Source organism: Peromyscus eremicus, chromosome 14 (genome assembly GCF_949786415.1).
Source record: "Peromyscus eremicus chromosome 14, PerEre_H2_v1, whole genome shotgun sequence".
Taxonomy (NCBI): domain Eukaryota; kingdom Metazoa; phylum Chordata; class Mammalia; order Rodentia; family Cricetidae; genus Peromyscus; species Peromyscus eremicus.
Window position 1 is genome coordinate 56,958,267 of NC_081430.1, and position 19,006 is coordinate 56,977,272.

A 19,006-nucleotide genomic window follows, 5' to 3' on the forward strand; every position below is an offset into this window, starting at 1 on the left:
TTGGGCCTATGGGGCTGGTAAAGGTGTCCTGCCAATGCATGAACTGGTATGCCCTCCCCTCGCCTCTCTCTGCCCTGGACAAACTATCTTGGCAGGGTGCTTGGCTGTCTCCAGGCAGTGGCTCAACATCTGCAGAAAACAGCCTTGGGAGGATGGAGTGCCTAGATGATCTTGCCTAACCCCTCTGATTAAGTGATGGGCTGAAGGATGCTTCTTGAGCTGTGGACAGCTATGCTCCAGTAGGAGCAGTGTTAGCCTTGACAGCTTCAGAGCACTTGGCACAGGAAGAGTGAATAGTGTCCAAATGAAGGCCGTGGCAAAGAGCACTGTCGGCCCGTGAGGCTTTGGAGGAGAGGCCATGGAAGAAGGCTCCGTGTCAGGCTAAGCCTCTGAAGTGGCACCAGCTCCCACTGGTGCTTGAAGCAAGTGCTGTAGTGCAGCCAGGGCCTCTGTAGGTTTTCAAGCTCTGTGGCACACTCAAGTGTTCCAGCACATTCCAGGAGAACCTGCTTAGGGTCCTTAGTGCCCATGGAGAGCAGGCAGGAAACAGTGTGTGCCGACTGTGTCCCAGGCCTCAGTGGGTAAGGCCTGCTTTCAGACTGGCGTCCTTGTCTATTTACCGCTTGAGGCCCAGTGATATTGCAGCTAGGTCTAGCAGGGTCTGAGCTGATGAGCATCCCTGGCCACTGTCCTTCGGGTACTGTCTTGCCCAGTGAACAGCTAGCTACCCACCCACCACCTTTGTTAGGCATGTCAGAAGACCCCTTCTGCAGATGTCTGTGCTCTGTGACCCCCTCTCCTATAAGCTCTCTAAGCAGCCTTTCATTGGTTCCCCTCCAGGGAGGGTTTCTCCATCTCCATAAACCCATCTCATCCTAAGCTGGGAAGCTCATGCCAGCCCTCCTTATGAAGAGGGCAGCACCCAGGCCCCGGCATGATTTTATTAATTGACATGGGCTCCCGGGAGCCATGTTTCTCCTGTGTGTAGCAATAGTCATCAGTGAGCAACTGGCCCTTCTTAGGTTAGGCTGCCTTTGTGGACTGACCCTGGAGCTGAACGTGGCTGGGGCATGTTTGGTTTCAGCATGGTTGGTTCTGTGTTTCAACAAAGCTGCTTATAGCTAAACACAGCTGGTTTGCAAGCCATCTCCCCACCCCCTAATTTTAAGAAATTCAGTCTTGTCCAGATAATTGAAAGTGGCTGGGCTTGGAAGGAAAAGCATGATGGCAACCTCCAGCCTCCGCAGCCACCATTCATGTGGCCCTACTGGCTGCTCTGGAGCCTGCTCCTGCTTCTGCTGTGTTTTTTTCTCACAGCTACCTCTGACGGGCAGTTTTGAGCACAGTTTTACAGGAAGGATGTCAGGCTCTGAGCTGCACTGCTGGTGAGTCCAGAGCCATGCTGGTGGGCATGCAGATGAGGCCCACCTGGCCCTCAGCCGGCATCCTGCCAGACCTCTGCCCACTTGCCAACATGGGCCCCACTCCTGATACACAGAGGTTGATTTGAAAGTTAGCAAGCTTCTTTTCTCGTTAACTTTGAGTCAGGATGGTTAAATTTACAGCTGGCTGAATACTTCCCAGAGGATGAGTGTAACGATATTGATTTTAGCGAAATGAGTCATATGCCTGCTGCCTGGGAACACAGGCTCAATTACCACGCGCCAACAACATAAGCTTTCCCTTGTCAACATTTTTCCTGCTTGTTCGTGAGTCTGTGGCTAGGAACAAAGAGCTATGGAGAAGGAAAGGTCAGGAGTAGCTGGCAGGTCTGGAGGTGGGATGCAGACAGAGCGACTTTGGGGTCACACAAGTCCAGTCACTGTCTGCATGGCTGGCCAATAGGGCCAGATGTCCTTTCCCTTACCAAACTCCCTTTCCTCAGCTCTGAGATGCAGGTTAATTCCTGCCATTACCCAGGATTGTGGTATGTGATAAGTGCAAGGTCCAGATAGGCCTGAAGGACAGGCTTATTATATATATTGGTTCCTTTCCCACTTGTGACCTCATAGTAACTTAGTTAAGGTGAGCTCCTGCAGGGGCACAGATGCCCCCTCTCTTTCCTAGGGACCAGCACTTGGGTTTCATTTAACCTGAAATGCCATTGATGTGGCAGGAATGGTCTGGGAACCAGACATGCTGAATGAAAATGGAGAGTCCTGGAGCCTGCCTGACCATAGTGTCCCCTGGTACAGACATTAGGCTGACAGATGATGTTACCCCGGTTACCACTGATGGGTGGCTACCTCAGGGAAGCCTAACGGCTCTACCTAAGAAAGGAAGAGGCGCAGCTTGAAGGAGTTGCCTGTCCAGGGTCACCCCAGCATCGCCTCAGTGCTCCTGGATGGGAACGATGGTGTCAAAAGGGCATTCTGGATTTTTGCAGAATCCTTGAAGCATGGCTTTGCTTTAAGGATGATTTATTCCAGGGCTGGGGATTGAATTTGCAGCCTCATACTCCATAAGCAAGTACTCTGCACCAAGCCACACCCCACCAGCCCAGAAACACACTTTCTATTTGTATCATTATTGATCCAAAAAGGAAAAGAAGTAATTTTTCTTAACTCCAAGAAGATCCAAACAGTTTTTATACTGGTTGAGCTCATTATAACCAGATCAATACAGCCAAGTGCCAATGGATTACATATTTCAAAGCTCAATTTCCTATAAGCCTGCAGTGAATAAACAGAATTTCCTATAACAAGCAGACAAGCAAGATAGTCCCAAGGTAAAAGGTCTGTTTCAGCTAGCCCCGCCCAGGAGGAGAGCTGACTGACAGGTCACCATCTGGGAGAGGGGAGAGAGTGGCCACGGAATCCAGGAGAAAGGCCTTTACCTCAAGAGTGACTAGTGCTCCTGGCCAAGCCTGCTCCCCGGTGAATGTCTCCCAGCATCCTCTGCCTTTCTCTTCAGCAAAGGCAGAAGCCAGCCCAGGCTGCTGTATTATCCAGGCCTCATGCAAAAGCTTCAATAGTCATTAGTCTCTTAAGGTTCCCGCTGTTAGAACCCAGCATCCCTTGGCTTTAGCTTTTAATTTAACCACAGATGAATTCAATAAGTTGGGGTTTAATTTTTCAAACAATAATGGTTCACTTTGGTTGCTTACTCCACAGAGTGCTGTGTATGGCACTTAGCGTTCAGTCTTCCTGACTGCATGAGACTCAGCAGTGGAGGGACCACCCAAGGTCCCATCACAAGTGACAGAGCTGGTCTGGGACTTGGGTCTCTCTGGCTCTCAGCATTATCACCTCAACTGCCTCAAACGTCCCGCCATGATGGTGGCTGTGATGCTGATTTCCGAACTGAAGTCTTAGCAGAATTTTTCCCTAGTGTTTTCCATTAAGTACCTGTTAGCTTATTAAAAATCTTTTAGCTTTGGACCCCTTTAACAAAGAGAAATAGTAAAGCCCAGCTCTTAGAAGAGGAAATAGATACGACAGCCTCTTTCTAAGTGGAAAATTTTAGTCCTTTCAAAGACAGATTTTCAGCGTCTTTGGGAATTGAGGGAAATAACATTCAGAAATGTGTGGTTTTTTTTTTTTTTCTTTTTAGCAGGAAAACTTCAATCATCACCTTTTAGCAGCTCAACCTTCCCACCCTCTCTTCCCTGTGGTCAGCAAGGTCATGTTACCCACCTTTTAACAAGCACCTGGTGACTTGCTGCCATTTCCAAATGAAAACATGACTGGTCCCATGCTGTACTCCAAGGACCCAGGAAAGCACCTGCCCCTCCCCCCCCTCCCCGGGAGAGTTTTCCTTTGATGTGGGTCTAAGGATGGGCAGTAAATTTCCAGATCTGGGGGTGTAGAGGGGAAGAGACCCTCTCTTTATTCTATTTGGTCAGACATTTGCTACCTATGTATCAACTGGTATCTGATCGCTAACTGCAGCTAAGGGGTTTGGAAGAGGGTCTGGAGAGATGTCTCAGTGGGTAGAGTACCTGCCTCTCAGGCATGAGGACCTGAGTTGGGGTCCCCAGCACTCAGCTAAAAGCCAAGTGAGGTGGCTTCTGCCTGTAATCCCAGCCCAGGGGAGGCAGAGACACATGCCTGGGGCTCGCTGGCTACCAGTCTAGCCAGATTGAAGAACTCTAGGCTCAGTGAGAGACTTTCAATGTAAGTTGAGGAAGACATCCAACATCAACCTTTGGCCTCCACACTCTCCCGGCACAGCTACATTGCAAGCATACACTCAAACAAACAAACAAACAAACAAACAAACAAACAAAAAAACAGGTGAAGAAAAGCTTGGGCTGTGAAAAAAATAAGAGTAAACTGGAGAAAAAGCATATTCCCAGTTAGATTAGCTTTCTGTATGGTGACTGTTTATGAGGGTGGTTTGAGGATGTGAAGTCCTCATGGGGCACCCACAGCCTGCTGAGTTCCCTGAGAAACAACATAACACAACACAAAAACAGCGCTGCAGTTTTAAAAGGCTATCTTCCACGCTGTAGAACCCAGCTTCGAAAACTGTGATCATAGCTCCACAGGGTTGTATAACTGAGTGTAGGCTTGTGAAAAACTCAGCAACTGTTAAAGGTTTCTGAATGTGCAGTGACCAAAAATTAATTCAAGCTCAAATGCGTAATGGATCCCAGATGTTTCTAGCAGCACTCACCTATGTTGCATCCCATGACTTCACCGCAGCCTCGATCTGAGCACACACCATGGGCATTGTGTACTGGGAATGCCATCGGGCAAGATAATGCCCATGAGACCTGACCCAACGCCTCAGCTCCTGTGTGGTGAAGTGTGGTGCCAGGCCTGTATTTACAAAGTTTTCTGCTCTTGCAGAAATGTAACAGTTCCATTCTGGGAAATAAGGACTTTTAATATTTTATACTCCTCAACATGTGGGTGTCAAGTTAGTACATCCTTGGATTGCACTGTGTTAGTGTTGACTTTAAAATTGTTCTTAAAGTCAGCTTCATTAAAAAAATGTTGAATGAATTTTGGCTTGGGACAGATTCTCCAGTAGTTTCTGGAATGTCCCTAGACATACTTCTGTCATTTTCTTAAAAGTGGATTTATGCAAAGTGGCATTCTCAACATCTCTGAACATCCAGCAATTTTGAAAAACTTTGAAAGTATGATATATCCTGTTGTATCAAATACAATTCTTTTTTGTTGTTGTTGTTGTTTGTATCTTGAGAGAAGGTTTCATTCTGTAGCCTAGGCTGGTCTGAAGCTTACTGTGTAGTCCAGGCTGTCCTCCTGCCTCTTCTTCCCGAGTCCTGGAGGTACAGGACTTGCCACACATACTCAAGATTTAATTCTTCATGTAGAAATAACCAAGCAGTCCATCTCATTAGTATGCAAATTTGCTTTCATTGTTAGTAAATAGTAAAATTATATGTATACCAAAGAATTGTTTTAAAATTTTTTATGATTATTATCAGCAAATAGTTGGTCTTTGCACCTACTGTATATGCCTATACCTGAAGTTGCATGAAGTGTCTTGGAGGAAGAGGGGCAGTGCATGACAAAGGTTGGTTGGTAAAGCTCTCCTCTCCAGCCTCTGCTTTCTGTCAGTGGCTCTTCCTAGCTTGGTCCATTTTTACTCCTGTTTAATACTTGGGCTACCGGAGGGTAGATGGGGAGTGTTATCTACCTTCCTGCATCGCTGAGGGCCTTGAGCCATGTTAACCGTACAGAAGCACAGGTGTTCCTTTATAAAAAGCTAGGTATTTCCAGACTTCCTGCAGTGACAAGTGACTGCCACCCCTTGACTCCAGAAGAGGGAGTAGAAGGAAAAAAATAATCAGCGCTTTTAGTCATTCTTTGAAGCAAAGGGCAGGTGCAGGGGCAGGTGCAGAGTAGGAGTAACTGTGCTCTGGGAAGTGTGTACCAGCTGGGTGTGGTGGCTCATGCCTGTAGTTCTCGCACTTGAGAGGCTGAAGCAGAAGGGTAGCCTGGGGAAGTCAGCCTGGACTACGTAATGGGTTCTCTCCCAGCCTGAGCTACAGAATTAGACTTTGTCTCAAAACCCAACAAAACAAAAATAAAAGCAAAACAAGGTTTGCCCAGGGATGGGCCTGTCTGTGCAAAGGAGACTGAGTCAGGAGTGCTAGCGTTCAGTAGGAGCCTTTGTGAGCTACACAGCAAGACTCCAGTACCTGTGTGTGTGTGTGTGTGTTAGGCCCAGAGGTTGACAGTGAGGTCTTTCTCATTCACTCTTTACCTTATTTTTCTGAGACAGGGTCTCTCACTGAACCTGGGGCTCACTGATTTCTGGCCAGTAAGCTTCAGGGAACCCCTACATTTCCATCCACCCAGCACCAGGATTACATGAATGTGCCACCATGCCAAGCTTTTTCTGTGCGTGTTGGAGATTCAAACTCAAATCCTCATGCTTATATAGCAAGCACTTTATGTACCCAGTCATCTCCCTGCTCTCTCAAAATTTAAAATTAATAATTATTATTTTTCACTTTGGAAGGAATGTTTTGAAACAAACTTCTCTCCCTCCCCCCACTCCCACCCTTTCTTTTCTTTTTCCCTATGCTGGCATTTGAACCAAGGACCTTGGACATATTAAGCACAAATTTTACTATAGAGCCATGCCCTGGTACCTGAAAATGGATCTATTTATTTGTTTTTTGGTGTTGCCAAAAATGACTTGTGTCATCTCTTGAAGACTTTACTTAGGCAGGTGGGAAGTGTAGCTCAGTGGTAGAATGCTTGTCTAGCATGCTCAAGGTCCTGAGTTCAGTTCCTGGCATCAAATGAAAAGAACCTAACAAAACCAGAACAACTAGTGTCTGTCTGCACCCTTGACCGTGGGACTCATCAGCTTTCTGATCTGTTTTAAAACCCTTTAAATGAACATTTCATCTGACTTTGAACCAAGTTGTTGAGAATATAACAATAACACCTTCTGGTTAGTTGCAGGGCTGTCCTTTGCCAGACAAAACGGGCTCTAAATCACTGGAGGCCAGAAGTGGAGAATGTCTACTGTGTGGCCAGTGGACAGCACCCTGTACCCTGGCCCATTCCCGCGAGGAGTCTCTGTCAGCCTCCCTGAGTTCACTGGGTAAACAGAAACCACAGTTGGATGGCTTTCAAGCCCTGTATCACAGAACGCCATCTGCATTTAGATAAGAGAAAGCATTTTTGATTCTACTGCTACCACTAAAAGTACCATAGCTATAACTCTATAGCCCATGTGGTTTTTATGATTTTTAGGAAGTTGTGATGCCCTTGGGCTGGCAGGACGGCTCAGTAGGTAAAGGCATCTGCCGCCAAGCTTGGAGAACTGAGTTTAATCCCCCGGACTCACATAGCCGAAGGAGAAACCCAACCCCTTCAGGTTGTCCACTGACCTCTGCATGCTGTACATGCACATTCACCCCAAATTAATACATAAAATGTTAAAAAATAAGTTTGCTTGATGCTCTTAATATATGGCATATTAAGATATATTTAAAATTGGCTAGTTTATTTTTGCCTCACTCTGTAAGAGGTCCTATTTTTTGGTATTTAAAAAATGTTGATAATGGCAGTGGAGAGATGGCCCAGTGGTTACGAGCACTTGCTATTCTTTCAGAGGACCAACACTCATGTCAGGCAGCTGCCTGTAACTCCAGCTCCAGGGAACCTCTTCTGGCCTATGCTGGAACCTGCACACCCACAGCATATACTCTTAACAAAGACACACAAATAAACAATTAAAAAAAGTATTTAGAAACCATGTCTATGCTATATTGGCACAGTGGTGTATTTTGTCACTCATAAACAAATCACCGCATGACAGTGGTGTCTGTTTAGGTCTGTCCTGAATGGGATATAGGCAGACAAGCTTGGAGACAGTGACTCTGGCCATTGGATCTGTGTTGTCCCTCTGTGACTCTCATAAGCTGTGATTGATGAGTTTCATTTCCTTAGCGGACGAGCTGGAGCTGGCCGAGTTCTTACTCAGTGTATTGGGTCAGCAGACAGAAGAAGCCATCGGGGAGTGCTTTCTGCCCAGAGTGAACAAACACAGCCTTCTAGGGCTTGACATCTCAACACTGTCCTGTCCACCAGCTGTGTGCCTGCAGGTGCTCGCCTGTGTACATGTGTGTGGAAGCTGGTGGTCAGCTTCGGCACCATTCCCTGGGAGCCTTCCACCTTCTCACTGGGATCCAGGGCTTACTGATGAGGGGAGTCTTAGCAAGCCTTAGGGATCTGCCTGTCTGTCCCCCCATCGGTATTGGGGTTGCAAGCATGCACCAGCAAGCCCAGTTTTTTAATGTGGGTTTTAGGATCAAACTCAGCTCCTCATGCTTCTCTGGCATGGATTTTACAGACAGCCACCTTCCCAGCTCCTTGGCTGTCAGCTTCTGTGTTCCGCTTTGCCACTGCCTGGTTCAGTGGAGGAGACCTGGTAGCCAAAGGTGGCCAAGATTTCCCCACTTGGCTGAGGACGATGTTGTGCTGTCTCTGAGGGAAGCCTCCTCTGTGCTATTGGAAGGTGGCAGGTGCTGTCCCTGGTGTATGAACCTGAGCTGAGCCCTAGTGATGTGTCAGGAGCCAAGCCAAGGTGCTTCCCCGTGTGGTGCCTCTCAAAGCTGGTCTGATTTCTTGGTGCAGATCTGAACAAATTAAATGTGACAGATAAGAATCCCATCAGTGCTGTGGGGTGTACAAGTCACACTGGGCAGTGGAAGGAGTGCTGGCTTTAACTGTCCCTGAATGATGGACACTTCTGAAGTTTCTATTGCTCACCTCTAGGAAACCATTAGCGACAGCTGTTTCCACACCGCATGGATCGGTGTGTGCCAGATATTTACCACAGTGCACAGAGGGACTCGACAACTGTTTATGATGATATGAAGAATGACCAGGGCCATCTCGAGTCCTGTAGCGCTTGTGAGACCCCAGTGAGCCACACCTGATGTCCATTCTGTGGCTGGGCTGCTGTGCAGGTCACTGTCATTTGTGGCCCAGCATGTCAGGTCATCCACAGCTGCCACACACTGTAACAAACCCATCTTCATTCTTACAAGGATTGGAAGATGGATCCTGAGATAAATCCCAACCAACTTTGCTTTTAGATTTTCAGATTTCTGGATCAACAATCTCTTGTATTGCCTATGCAGCCTGAGAAATTCCCCGAACCTCCCCAAGCCTGTGTTCAGCTGTGCTGTGGTTAGTTGGCATGTGGTTGAAATGAGATGACATACAACTGGCAGAGTAGGGAAAGGTGGAGTCCTGGGATGAGCTGCCTGGGTTAGTCAGGGTCTCTGGGGAGGGATTTGACAGGGAGTGGAAATGAACTGCCATTCTTCTCTGTTCCCAGAAAGTCTACACCGGGCCGCATAGGGCCCTGGAGGGCTGTGTGAACATCTCCACTTTGAAATACTTGTGATCTGAGTATTTTCTCGCTCTTTCTTGTCTGTCTGTGTTACAGGAACCCAAGTATTTAGTGGTCGGAGTGACTTCAGAATCACCACGTTGAAATTTCATCCAAAAGATCACAACGTCTTTTTATGTGGCGGCTTCAGCTCTGAAATCAAAGCTTGGGACATGAGGACTGGCAAGGTGACACCCTTTTTCCGAGGCTGGCTTTTCATGTGTGGGGAATATGTGTGTGTGTGTGTGTGTGTGTGTGTGTGTGTGTGTGTGTGTGTGTGTGTGTGTCTAGGACAGAGATCAACTTTGGATGTTTCAGGAGCTGTCACAGAGTCTCACTGGGCCCTGGGCCTTGCTGACTAGATAGGCTGACTAGCCAGAGTGCTCCAGGACTGTACCTGTCATGCCTCTCCAGTGGTGAGAGTACAGTCTCACACCACTGCACCTGACCTTTTACATGGGCTCTGGAGATTGAATTAAGGGACTCAATGCTTTTGAGGCAAGCACTTTACCGACTAAACCATCTACTTAGTGCCTGCTAGGCCAGCCTTTCTATGGGAGAATTTCCTCTGGAATTCGAATAAGTAGGGACAGAGCTGCACCTGTATATTTGAGGCAGGTTAGTTTTGACTTCATATTTAATGAGGGATGAGCATCATTTTCAGAGGTTTTAGAGAACAATTTAGATACTAAAACATCACAGGTACAAATTTATGCAGCATATCACCCTGAAGATTTGATAAGTATCTATTGTGTGTGTAAAGTGACTCAGCCTGGAGTTCTCCAGGAGATAGACAACTCCAGTGCAGAGAACATTCTGCAGTGTACACGTGTACATGGCTTGTCAGCTTGTCTTGAGGGGGCTTCCTAGAGGAGGTGTTGACCTCAGGGGACTTAAAAGCTGGGGGTCTTCCACTCCGGCCCTGCTGCAGCCTGCTGCTCCAGTTGTCTCAGCCTCTTAACACATGATGACCCCGCAGCAGCCCCGCCTCGGCTCTTTCCATGGAACCCCCATTGTCATCGCCAGCAAACTGTGTTCCTCCCATCATAGCATCAGCCCTTCTGCCCGTGTCCTCTGCTGTGTGGTGTGGCTGGCCTGAGCTGTCATTGTCTCGAGCTAGGAGAGCTTGAGCTTCCTGTTTGCTTACTCTCACTGCTGGTCCTTCCATTTGTTCTCCACCCAGCCGCAGAGTGATCTAAGTCAGATGGCTGCGTCTGCCGGCAGCATATCCAGGTTCCCATCTTAATTGCAGCGAAAGCCCATGATCCACAAGGCTTAAACGATCTCCCCAATGCCCCTGATGATCAGCCCATCCCAGCCACACTCTGCCTTTCCCAGAACGTGCTGCACACTTGCTGCCTGTAGAAACGTGTACTGATGCTCCTCCCGTGCTCTATGAGGGTATGTGCCCGGAGGGAACATCGCTCAAATGCCACTTTCCCTGCCCACCACCCTCCTCGAGTTCACTTGTCCTCTCTGCTACTTTATTTCTCTCCATCGTTTTTACCGTCACCTGGCTCAGTGTGGATTTTTCATGTTCTCGTATCTGCCTGTCTCTCTCCACTCAAATGTGAGCTTTTGTGGGGCAAAGATTCTGTTGTTTGCTGGAGTGCCTGGCACAGGCAGGCACTTGGAGAGTCTTGACTGTGGACTGTGCATACATGGGAGGTGGGAGTGTGAGCTACATGAGAGATATATGGGCTTGGCTGGTGAGGGCGCTGGGCAGCAGGATGGGCTTGGGAGAGACCTTCAGTGCTGTGTCTTGGCCTGGGCCAGAGGAGGGTTGTCCAATCGGAACTAGTGCTGTGGATCCATGGAGGTTGGTGAGCTGGGCTGAGGAAGGGCTCTGTGCTGGTAGCAATAGCTATGGAGGAGGTGGAGAGGCAGAGGTGTGTGTGAGGCCTGTCAGGACTGTGACTGAGGGGCTTGGTGACTCCACCTTGTTCTCAGTTTGTCCTAGGAAGGTAGAGGCACATCCTGTGCCATTCCTGCGCCCCGTTCCCCTTGCGTGGAAGCTCTTAGGGAAGGAAGGGGTGCAGGGCAGCAGGCAGTGGCCTCTTCCATTTCATCATGAAGAGGACCGGTGTTGTAGGGTCTGCAGTACTAGGAGGTCCTACCCAAAGGCATCCATGTTACCTGGGGATGCCCCCACCCTGGAGACATTGTGGGCTGATGTGGGACAATGCATCAAAGCCTCCAAAGCCCAGATTCTATATCCATATCCACACTGTGCACCAGACTAGCTTTCCAGGAAAGCGGTACCCTGCAGGCTGTAGAAGGTCTGTGGGCTTCTGAGCAGAACCTACCAACAGAGACCCTTGCTTCAGAGTACTTGGTGGGCCTCTTCCTTCAGATACTTCTTAAATGACAACATAGATCCATACACTTTGAAAACACTTTTCTTTCGCAAAAGAAGCTTTTTGCAAAAATATTTGGGAAAGAGGACTATTTATTACCCATAAACTAGTGGACACAGTGGAATTTTTGAAAACATTAGAACACTTTTTCTTCTTCTTTTTTTTTTTTTTTTAGGACACAAATACATAATAAATAGAGGGCAACATTTGAGCATGGTGTGTAAATAAAAAACATGTAGCTGGGCGGTGGTGGTACACACCTTTAATCCCAGCACTCGGGATGAAGAAGCCAGTCTGAGTCTACAAAGTGAGTTCCAGGACAGCCAAGACTGTTACACAGAGAAACTATGTGTTGAAAAACCAAAAAAGAAACCTTATAAGCAGACCCTTGGTGTGGGACCCCTGTATGGCCCAGCTCTCCTGTAAAGGTTCATTCTGTGTTTTTAGCCTCAAAGACCAAACACGTAGGAAATTACTCACTATGGATGCCATCTGATTTAAGAGTTTGTTGCAAATACCAGCTTTTCTCCTGGGGCAGACGCCAGCTGACAAGTTCTGGGGAGAAGCAATTAGAAGCAGATGTTGCTGTTGCTGCTATCGGCACGTTTGCGAGTCTCTCCCAAGCTAATAACGTGGGTGAAGGGATCTGTACAGTGTTTGTTTTTACTTCCTCTTCACCAACAGTCCTCCCACACAGGGTCACAGAGAGTGGGGCGCAGTGGCTCTGTTTGCACCAGCTGGGCTCAGGGGACAACACACTTTCCTGCTTTGACACTGTGGCTGCTGGCCCCTCTGAATGGGGCCTGCAGAGGCTCTGTCCCTGGTGCTGAAGTCTGCAGCAAGCAACGGGGCCTTTTTCTCTCCTCGTTTGTTTGTTTTTGTTTTGGGAGAAGGTCTCACTATGTAGCCTTGGCTGCCTTGGAACTTTCTGTGTAGACCAGTCTGGCCTCAAACTCACAGAGATCTGACTATCTCTGCCTTCACGCCCAGCAGTGTGGCCCTTTCCTGACCGTCCCGTCAGGGCTGCAGTGGGCATAGAGGTTAGAAGCAGGAGGAACACAGACCTTGGCTCACAGTCAGTCTGAGCTTTCGAGTGCTTATGGGATAGCAGTGTGCAGTCTTATGACAGGAAGTTCAGGGGCAGTGGCCACAGAGCCGCCAGGCGGAGCGACGTGGTGATATTTGGTTGTTTTCCCTCTACTGTGCCCAGCACCTCTGGTCTCTTTTTAAATATAGAGCCAGTTTGGTCTTTTCACCCCATACTCTTGACTCCTGGTTTTTTATGGAGCTTATAAGGGTTCTGCTTGAGATCAAGTTTCGGTGACGCCTTTGGCTTAATACGTCTTCCTCACTTGCTCTCGTCTCATTTCCTGTGCCCAGCTCAGCGTCGGATAGGCACCTGGTAGATTTCCACGTAGAAGGAATCAGAAAAAGGACTTTTTCCACTCACCTTTTATTTATTTATTTTGGTAAATAAAGTTTTATTGGAATGCAGTCACATGCATTCATTTACGTCCTGTCTGTGGATGCTTTCATATTACGATGTCAGAGCTGAGACTGCACAACCTGCAAAGTCCCAGATATGTACACTCTGGCTGTCCCTGAGTATAGAGGGACCTGGCTCAGGAGCTGCTGACAAAGTGGGGCCTGCTGTACCTGGCCTCTTTCCACACATTTGCTCGGGGAATTTTTTTTTTTCTGGATGATTCTCCAGCTAGTGGTGTTTGGGTCATTTTTCTTGTTTTCTCACAGTGGACTATTAAAGTTGACTTTGTCATGCAGTCCACCATAATGGCATCTTTGTTCCAGGAGCTCTTCCACACCGGGGATTTAGACCCTTAAGCACAAGTGTAATAACTCAAACGCTGAGTCAAAGTAAGCCAACATTTTGCAGGCAAGGAGCAGGCTTCTGCCATCAGGACCAAGGGTCTCAAGCCCATCACTGCAGGACCACTTCAGGCCAACAGCCTCACCCAAGGACTTCAGGCACAAGCTCCGATGAATAGCTGAAGTATAACTTTTAAGCTACATGCCAGTCAGTAAATTTTTCTGAATCTTTAAAACTCAGCAAAATGTCAAACGTTGGGATTCTGATTCCGTCCAGCCCAGCCCAGTTAATTATGGAAAATGGGCTGCTTGGCTCTCTTTCTCCTTTTCTTGGCTAATCTCTCTGCCATGGCATGGTGACTGGAGTCCCATCTAATCACGACAAAGTGCCGGACTTCACATCCAGCCTCTGCAGGATGTACTCAGCTGCACTAAGCTGGCCAGATGCTGCTGGGGCCACATTTTGTGACTACTTCCTTCCAGCACCTTCTCTGGGAGGGCTGTTGTCTGATGCTAAGGGTGTCCTTAGTCTGGCTTTCATGGTGCTGTGGGTGACCCTCTCTCCAGAGCCAGGGGCTTGAGCTGCAAGAGACTTAGGTTCAAATCTTCCCTTTCTTATCTACCTGGGTGACCCAAGGCAAAATAGGCAAACCTGCTGTGATGCACAGTCTCCCATCATTGTGGCAGAGGGAAACAGTGAGGATGTCTGCAGAGCAGGGTTCTCATATTTGCCCCATGGAGGAGCGCGCCAGTCCTCACTAGGGTATAGATTTTGCCTCCATAGTCCCCTGTGGTGGGGAGGGTTCTGCATATCAGCAGGTTCCAGAGGATGCCGAAGAAGATGAGAGTGAAAACCTTTGAGAAGCCCTTCTCAAAGGACCTCTGAACTCAGTGGTTCCTGGCTTCTCTCATGTGAGCATCCCAGGCCTTCAACTCAGTGGGTCTGTACCAGCTGTGACCTTTCTCCATGCCTGTGTCAGCTTCTGGTCTCCTTAGGCATCCATGGCTTCTTCATCCCCAGATGCCTTTCAGATGGCTCCCAGTCATCTCAGCATCTCAGCACTGTATCTTCTAGTGAGCCTGAAGCAGAGCAGCACCCAGGGCCATATGGCCCAACCAGTGGTTGCTCTGGGATCTATGTCGAGGAAGAGGCCTCTCTGACAATGGGTGTGAAGGCAGTTTGCAGTTTAGAATGATGACTTCAAGGAATTCCCAGGACATCCTGTGTAGGGTAAGGTGCTGTATGAACCAGGCTCTGCGGTTCTTGGCCAAGGCTGGCCTCTCCAACTCCTGGGTTCTGGTGGAATAACAGCTATAACAGTAATAATAACAACAGGAATAATAGCCTCCTGGTTTCCAGTCTGGTGATACCCTGGCTCTAAGCCCTGCATGGTGTGGGAGCCATAGAGCTGACAGAACACCGAGACATAGACCCATCAGCACCGTGTCCCATGACGGTCACCTTCAAGTTCATTGTGTTTGGAGGCAAAAGTTAGGATAAGTCATCAAAGCAACTCCTCCCCTGTCATATCACATTTGTTAAGGAAGCCCCAGCTCAGAAGCTGTAGCCCGTCCTTAGGAATTATCCTTTCGCAAGGATGGACGATGGAACTCCAGCCTCAGCAAGTCACTGCTCAAAGAAGGCAGGCCTGGCCTGGGAACTGGAGCAGCCTCAGAGAATCTAGGACGAGTGTCTCTCAGAGCTGGGGAGGCTGGACTCTGGCCCAGTTCCTCCCTGTGTGTGGGGTAGACGCCGGGCAGGCAGGGGGCTGAGTGCTTTTGCGTCGCCTCCTGCTCTACCCTTGAGAAAGACAGCTGTGATGCGTTGAGACTTGCTGTGTTTCTGCTGCAGGCCCCCGCGGTTGCTCTGAACCTCCAACTTCCGCCCGCTCCGGGGTTCTCCCGATAATATCAGCTCTGACAGGCTAGCTCACTTTTGCTCAGCACACCCTGGTGCTGCTTTGACACGGATCATCAATATTTCATGCTTGTTCTACATTCTTCCTCCCTTTCTTAAGTGTTTAAAGGGACATTTTGACTCCCTGAATTGGCTTCTTGACCCCCTTCTGGCGCCATGTGCTAGGTCCCCAATGGCATGTGCCCTAACATGAGGTGAGAGCAGGGCCCTGGCTGGGCCTTGGTCTTGTGGATCCTCAGCCTGGCTTTTTGTCATCACAGCTATTTACCTTTAAGTTGGGGTGTCCCAGGAGAAGGGAGCCTCCCCCAAGGCAGGGATTGGGTCTCTTTGCTGCTGTGTCCTAGCACTTACCATTTGTGCAGAGCACGTAGTAGGCTCTGGGAGAGACGCACTGACAAGAATGACTAATAGCTCTAATCAAGACTGATAGAAAGATCCTGAGTAATTAACCAGCCCGTTGGCAGGCAAACAGAGGCACAATCCACTGATCTCATTGCCGGCCCCTGATGTGGGTGGCCTTCCTCGGATGGAGTTTCCTCCCTGGGGAAGGGTGGCCTGAGCTGATGGGTCCAGTGGGTGGACGCATCTGGGAGCGGCCTGCCTTCTTGTCCCATCTGGTGGCCCGGCGTTGGGATGTTTGAAAACTCCTGGTGACCACAGCCTTGAGGCCCGAGTGTGGGTGCTAGGCTAGTGCCCTGAGTGAGATTGTCAGGGTTTCATGTGCCTTCATCTCCCTGACGGCAGCCGTTTGAGACCCAGCTTCGCCCACGCTGTGCTCCATGCCATCAGTTTTGGTGACACTGTAGGCAGGTTGCTTATTTGCCCTAATGAGGTTTTGATTACTTTCCATCCGTCTCTTTCATCTGTTTCATATTAAAACGCCTTTCTATCTGGACTCTTTGTCCTCTCTACGGTTCTGACTAAGCTTTGCTGCAAACTTTTCAGTGCAGATGAGACTAGGAGACCCACAGAGCTGGGGATGCAGGGAGAGGGAGATATGCGGCAGGACTCCGGGTGTGCTTTGCTTTTCCCAGGATCCTATTTCCTTATCTGTCAGGTGGAGGTGGGTGAGGCTCTGGGCCACCTCTCAAACCTCTGTTATCAGACTGTGAGTGCCGCGTCTACCCTGTTTTATAGCTCTTTCTGTCCTAGTAGGCCTGGGAGGGAGAGCCAGCACCATCTCCAGTGTACGCTCAGACCAGGAAGCATTCTCCTAACCCACTGCGAGTATATGCCCACTGCCTACAGTCTAGGGAGGAAGCTGGCCCTGACAGGGTCAGCTCTCAGGCAAGGACAGACAGCCATGGAGGGTTGGATCTGAGGCAGGAAGTGCAGGAAGAGGAAGCATGTCATTTGTCAATGTCACAGATGCTTTCTGAGCCCCTACCAGATACCAGGTGTTGTCCCAGGGCGTGATGTAACACAGCCCAGCTGGACTATCCACTCCTTCAAGGGATTCAGTCCACAGAGCAAAGCCCACTGCTGAAGACAGGTAGCTGTGTGCAGTGGGTAGCCATTCCAGCTTTGATCTGGAAGTTCCAACCCCCATTGAGGCTTCGGTAACTATCACACCTACAAGGCGGGGCCAAGAGAGGGCCCTGAAGACCTGAGATCCGGATGCACCGCCTTCTCTTGTTTCCTGGACCCTGGACGCTGGAGGTACCGAGCAGAGTTCTCCAAAGAACACCGCCGGACTGTGCTGCGTCTTTCCCAGACCCTGTTACCTATCCCTTCATTTGTAAGTTACGCCACTAAATAAATCTCCCCTTTTAACTACGTGGAGTGGCCTTAATAATTCCACCAATAGCAGTGTCTCAGGATGTCTGAAGCATTTGCCAGCCCCACTGGTGGATCACCTTCACAAGTGGTTGGGGTACCCCTGTGGTCTCCTAGGCAGTCCCAAACCCTGGGCAGAGGAGGGCAGCTAGTTCCTAGATTCTAGAGCCTCTAAGACTTGCCCCTAACTTTTCCTTTTGAGTGTTTCCTTGGGTGAGTTGCTGTTGAGAAACTGTAGGAGCCCAGAGGCCAGTGATGCAGGACTGTTATTAGCACCCACCCACTAGGAAACTTGATGTGAAGAGCAGAGACCTGGCTCTTTAGATATGTGGTAATTCTGTAAATACCGTGTGTATAGATTTCTGCTTTGTGTATCCTCTACCAAATATGTTGTCACTGAGGAAAATTCTATGCTGTGCCCAATGGTTCTCACCCTCAGGTGCTTAAAATTATTTTAATTTAAAGTTTAATTATCTTCCTTTACCTGACTTCCTTTCCATGGCTTGTGTCCAGTGGTTTGAGATCCAGGTTATTTTTATTTTGTTTGAATATACTTTAAATGCTTGGTAATCTTTTAGTGACAGCTTTATTCAGATACCATTCAACTCACTTGTTTAAAGTGTTAGTACAGTAGTTTTTGGTGTGTTTCCAGCACACGGCAGCCATCACCTCAGTCAGTTGTGAACATTTTCATCACTAGTAAAGGAGCCCTGTGCCTGTAGCAGCCTGGCCTCTGTCCCTAGGCCCTTCAACCACAGGTCTATTCCTGTCTCTAGCTGTCATTTATGAGTCTTGTTGAGCATACTAGTGTCCTTATTGATTTTTCTCCCTGCTGGACATATTTCTTTTTCATTCCTTCAGCCTTTTTCTTTTTTATTTTTAAAGAGATAGGATCTCACTCTACAGCCCAGGCTGGCCTTGAACTTATAACAATCCTCCTGCCTCCACTTTCAAAGAACTGGGATTGTAACTGTGCTCCTCTTCCTGGGTCTGTCCACTTCTGAAGGAAGACTTGACGGCCCTAACTGTGATGTGGCTTCATTAGTCTCACACCGCAAGTCTCTCAGTTTTGCCTTACGAATTTTGATACCGTATTATTAGTTGCTTACACTGTAAGGCTTGGAGAGCTGGCCCTTCTGTGTTCCTAATAACCTACTTTCCCTGGTCATCTGTTAAGATAGGGTTTCTGCTCTCTTTTGGTTGTTGTGAGGAAATGTTGCTTGTTTGTTTGCCACGTGGCCTCTGAGCTGTGGCCTCAGTGGTAGCTCCTCACTCCGTCGCTCCTCTGGCATTCCTGGGTCTCCTGCCTCTGTGTTGTCAGGTGTGGGATTACAGGCCCATCCACCAAACCTGACCCCTTCTCCGGTTTTAGTCGAGCATTTGTGTGGTTGTCTTTCCTGCTTTCTGAGCACACTGCTTTTCCTTCTCTAACTTTCTGAGGGTTGCTATGGAATTTGCTACATTAAAGCTAATTCAAGTCCACTTTCCATTGATCCTATAGGACTCCAAAGGCATGCTGGGCACTTTGGTGTTTTCCTTTTGTTTTTAAATATTTACTCGCATGTGTGAACGTGTGTGGAGAGAGGGCAGAGGAAGAGGTCAGGTGCCCTGCTCTGCTACTTTCCCTTTATCCACTGAGATGGGTTTCACATCGAACCTGGCGTCAAGCCAGCAGCCCACAAGCGCCACCCATCTCTCTGTCTCTCCACCCCCACCCCAGTGCTGGGGCGACAGGTGTGCAACCACACAGGAAGGTTTTCCATGGGGGTTGGGGATTTGAACTCAGGCCTTCAAG

The 19,006-nt window shown here is 48.7% G+C and overlaps 1 protein-coding gene across 3 annotated transcripts in view; it reads left to right on the forward strand.

The window, feature by feature from the left end:
- Positions 1 to 19,006, forward strand: part of Wdr25 (WD repeat domain 25) — a 133,408-nt gene that overhangs the window by 86,181 nt on the left and 28,221 nt on the right. For all 3 annotated transcript variants that reach the window (XM_059279904.1, XM_059279902.1, XM_059279903.1), the window contains exon 4: positions 9,391 to 9,521. In XM_059279904.1, the coding sequence (XP_059135887.1) occupies positions 9,391 to 9,521 (131 nt within the window). The remainder of the gene's footprint in view (positions 1 to 9,390; positions 9,522 to 19,006) is intronic.